At 36.3% G+C, this 11,997-nt stretch overlaps 1 protein-coding gene across 1 annotated transcript in view; it reads left to right on the top strand.

Annotated features, from left to right (window-relative positions):
• Positions 1–566: 566 nt before the first annotated feature.
• Positions 567–11,997, top strand: part of scfd1 (sec1 family domain containing 1) — an 18,117-nt gene continuing 6,686 nt past the window's right edge. The window contains exons 1-19 of the mRNA XM_016498532.1: positions 567–657; positions 1,512–1,582; positions 1,704–1,792; positions 1,885–1,975; positions 2,085–2,207; positions 2,394–2,481; positions 2,564–2,653; positions 3,932–3,987; positions 4,469–4,554; positions 5,859–5,958; positions 6,360–6,499; positions 7,220–7,310; positions 7,396–7,469; positions 7,956–8,037; positions 8,158–8,254; positions 9,686–9,756; positions 11,156–11,235; positions 11,359–11,421; positions 11,513–11,588. Of these exons, the coding sequence (XP_016354018.1) occupies positions 627–657; positions 1,512–1,582; positions 1,704–1,792; positions 1,885–1,975; positions 2,085–2,207; positions 2,394–2,481; positions 2,564–2,653; positions 3,932–3,987; positions 4,469–4,554; positions 5,859–5,958; positions 6,360–6,499; positions 7,220–7,310; positions 7,396–7,469; positions 7,956–8,037; positions 8,158–8,254; positions 9,686–9,756; positions 11,156–11,235; positions 11,359–11,421; positions 11,513–11,588 (1,599 nt within the window). The 5' untranslated portion in view covers positions 567–626. The remainder of the gene's footprint in view (positions 658–1,511; positions 1,583–1,703; positions 1,793–1,884; positions 1,976–2,084; positions 2,208–2,393; positions 2,482–2,563; positions 2,654–3,931; positions 3,988–4,468; positions 4,555–5,858; positions 5,959–6,359; positions 6,500–7,219; positions 7,311–7,395; positions 7,470–7,955; positions 8,038–8,157; positions 8,255–9,685; positions 9,757–11,155; positions 11,236–11,358; positions 11,422–11,512; positions 11,589–11,997) is intronic.

The following is an 11,997-nucleotide window of genomic DNA, read 5'->3' as shown; positions in this document are numbered from 1 at the left end:
AATAAAGATGTGATATATATATATATATATATATATATATATATATATATAAATCGGCAAAATAAATGCAGCATAAAGTGTCATTTGTAAATTGTTATTAGTTTTAATACTGCTGCACAAGTCTGAAGAAACTTAAATGGGGCAAAATGGTTGGTTGTGGTAAAAAGGACAAAATTGTGGAATAATCTTAATTTTGGGGGGAAAAAAATCAGTTTAAGTGGTTTATTTCACTTCTTGCATCATTTTGAAATGTCATAATGAATAGTTTTACAATGCATTTTCATAGTCATACATAAAAACGTCCATATGTCCATGGGTCTAAAAATCACAAATTTGAAATTAGAATTAAAATATAAATAATATTAAGACCCCCTTAAAAATCCACTAAAGGACCCCTAGTGTCCCCGGCCCCTGATTGAGAACCACTGACATAAACACAATCAAAAACTGTTGACCATCCAACAACTTTGAATCAATTATTGTAAATTTGCCAGGACCAAACCAAAAAGCCCAGCCAGAGTGTGCACCCCAGTGAACTCTGTGTCCGCGTGCGCGTTCTTTTACGCAGACAGCGCTTCGCCGGTTGCCACGTCACCCTCACAGTCGTCACTGCATAAACAGCAAAGATGGCGGCCTCCATCCGGGAAAAACAGACGGGTTTGTTCATAAGTTTGATTTTATATCGAAACACTCGGTACTGTAAATATAACTGGCATTAATGATTTTCACGCGGTTTTTAAAACGTTTTTATTTAAAATACATACAATAATACCGACTACATAACAGCTGAAACTGCTCAATCCTGTCAGTATAGCTGAGGATGCTAACCGTGTTGTTCATCTAGCAGCTGGTTAACATCAGATGCATGGACGATTATTCTGCTTGTCTACATAAAGAAGCACTTGTGGTTTTGATAACTACATATAGCTAACCGTTAAATGAAATATACAGCTATCAACATTACAGAGACCTGTCATGAAGAACCCACGATATGAATTGATATGCTAGCTGAAGTCACTTAACGAAAACTATTATGCTTATTATTTAGTGGTACAAAACAGTCATGATCCTTATGTTATGTGGATACTGTTTTATGCTGAATTTATTTATTTTTTCTGTGGCTGACATTGTCCTTAATGGATATTGACACTTTCTGTGCAACTGCTACTGTAGAAAATCATATTCGTCTTTATGAATGGGCAATATATGATTTGTTGATTAAAAAGAGTGTGTTTATACTATGTAAAATACATAATTAAAAAAAAAAAAAAAAAGTTTTTCTGGTCAAATCCTGCCAACTGATTTTATTCATTTTTTAATAAAATGACTTTTTATGCACACACGCAAGTCTTTTGAAACACAATAAAGTAAATTAGTATCTATCTATGGTAATAAATGATTTTCAGTAGTGATTGAAGTGATTTGAAATGCTGATGTATTATATTTCTATATATATATATTTATATATATATATATATTATATTTTCTATTATATTTATATCTATTCTCAGCTGCTCTGAAGCGAATGCTCAACTTCAATGCGCCACCTTTGAAAAACACAACAGCTGAGCCGGTATGGAAGGTAAGGGTGCTCAACACACACATAGGGGGTTCCCCAGTTGTTGTTGTTTTTTTAATGTGGCTCAGTGATGCTTTTATAGTTATAATTTGCTTAAACATTTACCCTTTGCTCTTCTTGTTAGGTTCTTATTTACGATCGCTTTGGCCAAGACATTATATCTCCCCTGCTGTCTGTGAAAGAGTTACGAGACATGGGCATCACTCTGCACCTGTAAGGATCTCTAAGATTTTGTTTCTTAAAAAAAAAAGGGATTTGATTAGATTGATTTGAATGATTGTTTGCTTTTTGTTTGTTTCCTCTAGCTTGTTGCACTCAGATCGCGACCCCATTCCAGATGTTCCTGCCATTTACTTTGTAATGCCCACAGAGGAGAACACTGACAGGATATGTCAAGTAAATATGTTCACTAAATAATTGAGTCAGTCTTTTCATCGGTCCCGTTCCATGATGGTTTGTGAAGATCACACTGTTTTAAAACTAATAGTTATTTTCACTATCACAGGATCTCCGAAACCAACTATACGAGTCCTACTATTTGAACTTCATCTCTGCAATCTCCAGAAGCAAGTTGGAGGACATAGCAAGTGCTGCTCTAGCAGCTAATGCTGTAAACCAGGTGACCAAAGTAAGTCAAACACATTTGTTCATTATGAACGTTAGTTATTAATTTGATTCAATTTGCTAGTTTTTAATTTAAAAATTGTGTTTTTGCAAAACAGACAAGCTCTGTGAATTCCTGAAGGAAGGCAAATAACGTACTGCTCGTATTTATTATACAGTTCAAATATTAGACTGTTCTGTTCCTCCTCAGGTGTTTGATCAGTATCTGAACTTCATCACACTTGAAGATGATATGTTCATTCTCTGCAACCAAAACAAAGAACACATCTCCTACCACGGTAAGCTGCTAGAATGGCTTGAAGTATTCGTTTCATTTGTAATCTGAATGTTATTAATGCTGCTACTGTTCTGTGCCCTCAGCAATCAATAAACCAGATATCATGGACACAGACATGGAGGCCATAATGGACACGATAGTGGATAGTCTCTTCTGCTTTTTTGTCACTCTTGGTAAATAATGACAGAGTTTTAATCTTTCCATGCATATGCACTGCTGTTCAAAAGATTTTTTTAAAGGTTTTTAAAAAGAAGTGACTTATGCTCACCAAGGCTGCATTTATTTGTTTAAAAATACAGTGATATTATGAAATATTATTACAATTTTAATATATTTTAAAATGTAAATTTTTCCTGTAATGCAAACTAGTTTTCAACAGCCATTACTCCAGTCTTCAGTGTCACACTGAAGAAATCAGTTCAGAAATCATTCTAATATGCTTATTGTGTGCTCAAAAAACATATATCATTTTTATCAATGCTGAAAACAGTTGCTTGATAAATAGAAACTTCAAAAGTGCAGTGTTTATTTGAAATAGAGATCTTTTGTAAGATGTTTTTACTTTCACCTTGGACAATTTATTGCATACTTGCTGAATAAAAGTATTCATTTCTTTTTAAAAAGGTCTTACAGAACACAAGCTTACAGCAGTAATGTGCAGTGACGTACGAGTTAGAAACATTTATTTATAAATATTTCTGTGCCACTATCAGCACCAAATGAAATAGCAGAATTAATGACTGATGATTTCAAACAAGATTCCCAATCACTCCATATGTCTTCCATTGTTTGACCAAACAGGTATTCCCATCAGATTCACAGTGTTGCTTACATTCTTCAAGGGAATCAAACAACAAATGGTTTACTTATACTGTATGTTCATATGTTAAGCTGCCATTTAACATTCAAAAAACCTATAAAGATGCTTTAGCACAAAAATGGAAAATACTTACTGCAAGAATGTGCTAAGACCCAATCCATTCCTCACATGGAGATGTTCACCGCTTTTTAATCCACCTAAAATCTAATAAGGCAACGTTCTTTCATGGTACATGAAGTAACTGTGAAAATTATAGATTGACGAAGACTTGATATTTAATCAAAATTAAAGAGCAGGTTTTTTAATAATAATTCTCACATTACAACCATTAGTTTAAATCTCAACTGTCATAAAGAGCCACTGGGTGGCAGAACCTTCCTAATATTGTTTTGTATATTGCTCAAAGGCAAAAATATTTTGATAATGCTTTAAATATTTAAGTTACGTCTATTTACTTACTACATGACTACTAGAATTGTATATGACAGAAACGTCACACTTCAAATTAAGTGCAATGATCAAGCCTGTATTGTTGTTTTTGAAATGGGATTTTGTGTGTCTTGGGAGCTTGTGAGCAGATATTTAATGCACCCTCCTATTGGCAGTACAGTGAGCTTTCCTGTTATCATAGGTGCTGTCCCAATAATCCGATGTCCAAGAGGGAATGCTGCCGAAATGGTAGCCGTGGTAAGAGACTCACTGCTCTGTTTTTTAATGTTCCTCTGATACTTGCTTTATGACCAGTCTGAGACACCTTTGTCTTCTGTTCGGTAAAAAGCGGTTTATGAATTCTAGAATAGAGTATTATAGAATGGCTTTGGTCATTTGATTATCACCTCAGCTCCTACACTAATCTGCATTATGGTGCATTTGTACAGTTCATAGTCTGCACAATATGCAAACTGATACTGTAGTTTAATTCAGTTTCACTGGTGGTACAAAATTCCTCTTTGTTCCGTATGTGGGATTCGGTCCAAACTTGGCTCGCTTTCAATGCCGAGCTTTTAGATGATTAGTTTCAGCAAAGGAATGTTTCACTGTAATATAAAACCAAATGAACACCGGTCGCTCAGTTTATTGGATTAATGTATTTTATACATATTGTACAACTCGTTTCTACTGGAATATTAGTAATGTTGATTTAACTTTTTTTTTTTTTCCCCCTCAGAAACTTGACAAGAAACTGAGAGAGAATCTGCGAGACGCTCGTAACAGCCTGTTCACCGGAGACACCATGGGCACTGGCCAGTTCAGGTGGAGCGAAAACACTCACAATCTCGCACACCTCCATACAACTGATTTTAAGAGAATATGCATATTTGTTTAAGCTATAAATCTTTGATTTTAATATTATTGTAAACACTTAATCCAAGACACAAATCCCTACAGATAAATCAGTGTTTCCCCTAGGTTTACAGCTTTGTTGGGGTTGGGGGATTGACGCGACATATTTTCCAATGCGCGCTCCCTGTCCGCTGGTAGGAGTGTGCTCACCTGTGTAGGGCCCTATGAAATCCATTTTATTTTTTCCCAAATTCCGTTTTATGTTTTTTTCCAAATTCCGTTTTCATTTTTCTGGATTCCGCTTTTTTCTGTTTTCATTTTTCTGGACTCTTTTTTAATGGTTAAATTACATTTTATTAATCAAAAAGCATGTCTAATTAATTAAAATCATGAAACAATTTCACATCAATTTATTAAAAGTAAAAAAAAAAAAAACTGCATGCTTAGGGCCCTATGAAATGTTTTATTTTTTCTCACTATTTGTTTTATTGTTACCAAATTCTCTGTTTTCGCATGTCTAATCATTTGAATGCATAAAAACAACTTCATTTATTCAAATTTATTCTTAAAATAGCCTTATGAATTTTTTTCCCCCAGAAAATCTGTGTTGTGTATTAAAAAATGTTCTGGTTATCAAATTAAGGCATAATACATTAATTTAATTTATCTTTTAATTATTGAAAATTAAACACTTTATTTTTGGCAAACAAAGGGGATTTACTATTAACAAGAAAACATGAAAGAAATGTTGTATGATTATTTCTTAAAAACTAAAGTTTTAATAATTTTAATAGTGGTACTAATAGTATTATTAGTAAATAAAGTAAATATTAAAAGGTAAAATGCTAATGAAGTGACTCTCAGAGTAGTTTTGGATATGTTGTTCATGTATTTATGTCCTCATTTACTCATGCGCGCTTCAGTATCAGTAAACGTAACTGCGTGTCTGCACCATTCATTAACACAGACACGCAGAACATGCAGGGTTCATGTTTAAATCGTCTTTTTGTGGCTTAATATTTACAGATACAAGTAAATATTACTGGGGGCGGGGTGGGGTGCCACCCTAATATAATGGCATGGGAAACACTGTAGATGGATGAATAGATAGATGGGTGAACAGTGAGATAGATAGATAGACAGACAGAAAGACAGACAGACAGATAAGTAGATAGTCCTATACTGTGACACTTTAAGAAAAATCTAGAATGTAGTGAAATGTTTTAGTATTGGGCTATAAAAATATCCCTTCTTTCCCTCCACCACTCCCACAGTTTTCATAGGCCACTGTTTGTTCTTGCCGATCGTAACCTGGATCTAGCGACTCCTCTCCACCACACATGGACGTATCAGGCTCTTATTCATGATGTGCTGGTGAGCTGAACCTAAAATAAACTTGCATGACCCACAATTAATTCATTTCTCCTTTTTTCTACTAGTGTTAATGTAATTTATTTCCCAAAATGGAAACTGCAAACAGTTCTAAGTTGCGGCATATGGAAAGATAAAGCTATTGCAGTTATCATATGGATGACAAAGGGGTTTCATGAAATGTGGAATGTACGTACTGGGTTGCTTTTTGTGCCAGTGACCATTAATCCTTTGGGTATTTTTTTCCACCGTCTCAAAAATGCTTCTGCCTTAATATAGTCTCAATTCCCTGTATGGCAGCTGTACTCTGAGGGATTTTATTATGTATTAGTAAAAGCTAGGTCATGTATTGTGTTTTGATTCAGTTCTGTTGCCTTGCCTAACCGATATATCCCCTATATCAGGACTTCCACCTGAACCGGGTCAGTGTGGAGGAGTCTCAAGGGTCAGAGGCCAGCCCAGCTGGAGCACGACCAAAAAAGAAAAACAAGAAGAGCTATGATCTCACTGGTGCTGACAAATTTTGGCAAAAACACAAAGGAAGGTAAACATCTAATGTTGGTAAAACTCGTGTATCCAAATGGAGATCGTTGTTGTGCATTAACAAATGTTTATAGCCTAGGTGTTTTTTTACTTCTAGTATTCCGAATTGAAATCTTTTGAACTGATGACTGTGTAATTACCGGTAATATGTCTGATGTGACTTATGTCTAATGTAAATTAATATGTCTGATGTTGCTATCCAAAGACCTTATTCTGTCCTAGTTTTGATTAAAGGGATAGTTCACCCAAAAATTAACATCTTGTCGTCATTTACTCACCGTTGTATTGTTCCAAACGTGAACGACTTACATTTTTCTTCGAAACACAAAATATGTTTTTTTTGTGCATACAATGGAAATCAGTAGGTCCAAAATGGTAAATTTTTGTGTGAACTATCCCTTTAAGGACATTTAATAAACCAGCTGTACTTTCAAGCATGTGTATGTTTGATAGGAAAACATCCCTAGTTGTCTTAATTCAGTCAAATTGTCAGATGTCACAGTGTTTGTTAATATTTAAGAACGTTTGCTAATGGTATTTTATATTACTGCTATTTTTTGCAAAATATCAGTTCTGTGTTTTGAAAATGTTTTAGTTTCATTCCTGCTTTCAGGACTGTATCCAACAGTTTATACAGATTTATTTACAACAGCTTAATCTCATTTATTTTTAGCCTCTTCAGCATGGAAAGCATTTAATTCATTTCTGTTCACCGTTTCAGTCCATTTCCTGAGGTTGCAGAAGCCGTGCAGGAGGAACTAGATACATATCGAGCCCAAGAGGATGAGGTTAAACGCCTCAAGAGTATCATGGTAGGTTAATAAGGCTGATGCTAAATTGTATATGGTGGAATTGTTGCATGCTGGTTAACACAGATAAATGTGGTTTTCCTCAAAGGGCTTAGAAGGGGAAGACGATGGAGCCATTAGTATGTTGTCAGATAACACTGCCAAACTTACCTCAGCCGTCAGGTAAGAAGTTCTTCGTAAAAATGAAGTAATCAAGTATTTTTGTGTGAAGGGACAATATGATGTATTGAACATGTTATTTATCTACATGCACATTAATGATGGATATTTTTCAAACAAATTAATGCCGGAAATATCATTTAAAAGCGTAATATTTTGATAAGCTTAAAAATAAATTTTAATATATAATTAAAATATATGACAAAATTTTAAATATGGACCAAGACGTGGATTTTCTTGGTCGACAATAGCAGGTGATTTGTTGATCTTTCCCATAAAAAAAGCAAACCTCCAATCCGAAATTTTACATTTTTATTCAATTGTGTATGAAATATATCCTGATATAATCTAAATTCATCCAGTGCTTGCTTGTCTCATATTGCAGAAGAGCTGTTTTACATATGAATTAGTCATTGTACCTACCACTGTACCCCTGCCTGATGCTACACATATAGAGTAGGATAACAACCTGCTCCTCTCTCTAAACAGTTCTCTTCCTGAGCTCCTGGAAAAGAAGAGACTGATTGACCTCCACACCAACGTTGCCACAGCAGTTTTGGACCACATCAAGGTCAGTGCTCCATGAGAAAAATGTTTTTCATCTCTTGGGTTACATCTTCTCAGCACATTGTATTATTTCTGTGAGGTTGAGCAGCATATTTCTCTTCTAAATGTGCCTTTCTGTCTTTAGAGCCGTAAGCTTGATGTGTACTTCGAGTATGAGGAGAAACTCATGAGCAAGTCCACACTCGATAAATCCCTGCTGGACATTATCAGTGATCCTGATGGTGAGTCTTCCTTGTGCTAAGCATTCAAGGCTATTGATGTTCCTTGAAGGCCTTTTTGGGAAGGATTATTTTTATACAGGGAGGTGGTAATGCAATAATTAGCAAAACTTCTACTTGATTTTAATCCTGTCTTAATTGGCCAGGTCAGTATTTTTCAGTGATTTGTCACGTCAGTAATTTTTGACCTTTTCTTGTCTGTGTATTCTCATGCAGGTAAGGATTACAGTAAGGCTGCACAATTAATCAAAATAAAATCAAGATTGAATCGAATCAAATCAAAGGAGCTCGGCTGGTAGTAAATGCTGCTCCACAAGAACTCATCTCTGAGTTTGGGTCACTTATTAACGTGCATTTGGGAATGCAACAGTGCACTAATTATCTTCCCAAACTTGTAATAAGAAGCACTTATAAACTGATAAAATCGTGGTTCGATTTTTTTTTTTCTGGCCCCCCAAATCGTGCAGCCCTAGATTACAGTCTTGTATCTTTTATACAAAGTCCACCGATTAAAAAATCCCACGTGAAGTGCAAATAAATAACCTGGTGGTACTCTAACATCTGATCGGATAAGCCCTGTTAGAAGCAATTGTAAAATAGCCAAAATATGCGCATCCGTGACTGCACATCATTTTAATTTTATGCTTCCAGCACAAGTTGCTACAAACCAATAATAATAATGCTAGGTAATAGAAATAATATTGATGATGATAATGATAGGATCTTTGATTAATTTGTGGCTTGGCAACCATGGCAATCTACACATTCTGCCTGACAGCACCTCATAATTGTGGTAAAATCTCTGTAACGCTTGGCCTCAAGTGGCTTATTGCTTTAATAAGCCTTGGCTAGTCAGCTGCTCTTTGAGCTTGACCGTAATCCAAACACCACTATATCCCTCAAAGCATGGCATACTGCCTTACTGTCATAGAATTTTGTTTTACCAAGAACAGCCCCATCCTGAGAGATCAAATGAAACTAATTGAATGAGTAACTCATACCCCCTTCCCCTAATGAGAGCCGATCCCACCCCTCGTCCCCATCCAGCTTAGTGGACTGAAATGCATCACATCCCTAGGGGGAAGCGGTCTGCTTTAAAGGCTCTCTGTGATGCTACCACAGGATGAGATTTATTTTCTCTCCTGCCAGCATTGTGAGGTTTCAAGAGGACACAGTTTCTTGATCTCCACAGGGTCCTCTGTAGGTTCATGGGTTTCTTATGAGTACACAGGAATGGCCACTAACTATAATGATAATGATCAGTTATTTTTCAAGTGTTACAGTGGTTTATTGTTCCGATGAGTACAGTGTTTGATTTTCTGATCATGTTTCAGCAATAGCGAGTACAAAAAACACAAAATGTAGTTGTTCCGGAATTTAAAGTAACTGAATGCATTTGCATGATGATTGTATAAATGTTGTTCTTATTGGTAGCTGGAACAGCAGAAGATAAGATGAGGCTGTTTCTGATCTACTACATCACTTCCCAGCAGCCCCCATCTGAGGTAAGGCAATCTGGTTTCAGTACAAGTTTAGTAACAATATTTGTGGCATAATATTGATTACCACCCAAAAAACTTGTCCATTGTTTTCTTTAAAAGCAGCAAAAATCAAGGTTATTGGGACTTACAATGATAGTCATTGGGGACAATTTTCGGGGGGATTTAAAGTGTGAATCTTACTTTTTTTTTGCATTAACTGTTCTGTTAAAACATCTGTATTATTTGAGCTGTCATTTCTACAGTGGCATAATGTTGAAGTAGATGACATTGGATGTAACTTTGCACAGAAAAGGTTAGTTGTACGTCTTGTGGCTGTACTGGTGAAACACCGCTTTAACCCATATTTTTCCTACTTTTTAAAAAACAAAAAAAGGCTGGACAAATGGAAATTAATTTTTTATGGTAATTAACATTATGCCCCAACTTCTATCGACTGAGCTTAACTTGTACTGAACACAGAATATTCCTTTAAGAGTCCTAGATAAATAATCCTAAAACGTAGATTTGAGGTTGACTGTGGTGGGCTACCCTGATGTGTGCTTTCAGAAATACCACAATTTATTATAATCAGTGGCAAATGCATGGATTTCATTTTTTGGTGGGACTCATGGAGCCAAAAACATTCCGTCCATTCCCTATGAAGCTTTGCCTGGGTTCTTAAACTGTATTTTCAGACTCTGTCTTCAAAAGCCTTGTTGTTCTTTGGGACACATGCAGCGCAGATTTGAGGAACACTAAACACCCTTTGATGCCACGGCCAAGTGTTATTACTCTTGTGCCTTGATAAAGCAGGATTGTTCAGCTCATGGCAAGATCTCTTTTGTGGGATGTTACTTAAACGGCCATACAAATGACATTTTTGAGTTCTTGTGTACACTTCCGAAGGGACAGACCCGTGGGACCAAGCTATGATGGACAATGTCCAAGTGACCACATTTCAACCCTGGAGAAAGCACACTGGCCTGTGCTGTGGGCAAGGGCTGTCATTCTCTATTATGTTTATCAGTGCAGGCTGTAAAAGCTTTGACTTTCCAAAAAAGAATAGTGTGCTCAGAGGTTGAACTATTTTTCCACGTCTTTTGGTTATCGTTTCTTTCATCTGTGTCCTCCTGAACCAGTGTAGGTTATTGTTGGCTGAGCGTTTGCTTAAACTCCAAAAACAGTCATTTTGTTGTTTGTTTTCTGAGGCTGTAATGAGGTTGGTGACATGAAAACGGCCCTCTCACTCATGTGGTATAGACGACTCTGTCTCTAACAGGAACTAGAGTTTCTCCTTACCACGATGAATGCTTATGGCTTGTGAGCTATAAGTCATCCTTCATTCTATAAAAACAGATCCTCTTAAACTGTTGGATTTTAAGAGTTGAGTGTTGAATAAATAAAGACATTTTGTTCTTTTCAGGCTGATCTAGAACAGTACAAGAAAGCCATGGTTGATGCAGGCTGTGACTTATCCTCACTTAACTACATTAAGCAGTGGAAGTAAGTTCTGTCCGTTGTCAACAAACACACCATAACACACTGTTACATTTGCCTAGTTACTACAGGAAATTTAAGAGAAAGATGAGAACAGTAGTGCTGCAACTATTATAACCTCTTTTCCAGAGCTTTCACCAAGATGGCTGCAACACCAGCCAATTACGGGAGCAGTGGAGTGAAACCAATGGGGTATGAAGCTACGACAAATTTCATTCTCAAAATATGAATCCTTTTGTTAATGCCATATGTGTTTTGAATGCAATGACCTGTCATTTTTCAGACTGTTCTCGAGGGTGATGAACACTGGCTCCCAATTTGTGATGGAGGGGGTGAAAAATCTGGTCCTGAAGCAGCATGTAAGTATTTACCTAGGCTGTATCTAGACCAGAATATCAGGCTGGGCTCTTTTTACTTAGTAAGCAACCACCCAGAACACAACTGCATATTGATGTGAAAAAACACCCAGCCCATTTAAGCAGCATAGTAAGTAATACTTTAAAAATTCCCGGACAGCCTACTAACCACATAGCAGTGAGCTAAAATCACCTAAGAAACCAAGGAGCGGTGTGCTAAAAATATCAAAAAGAACACCCTAGCAATCGCAATGTACTAAAAAACACCCATAGCAAATTATATTCAAGATAAACTTTTATTGTATGCAATGCATACAGCTGTGCACATAGCCTTTCAAAGTGCACTCCATATAATAGTGTCTGTGAACACAGGCACTCAACAGTGGCGTGCAAGGAGGGGGCTGTCCCGTCC

The sequence above is a fragment of the Sinocyclocheilus anshuiensis genome, unplaced genomic scaffold, assembly GCF_001515605.1.
Source record: "Sinocyclocheilus anshuiensis isolate Anshui unplaced genomic scaffold, SAMN03320099.WGS_v1.1 scaffold446, whole genome shotgun sequence".
Taxonomy (NCBI): domain Eukaryota; kingdom Metazoa; phylum Chordata; class Actinopteri; order Cypriniformes; family Cyprinidae; genus Sinocyclocheilus; species Sinocyclocheilus anshuiensis.
Note: the sequence above shows the minus strand (reverse complement) of the source record. Positions and strands in the feature narration are given on the sequence as shown.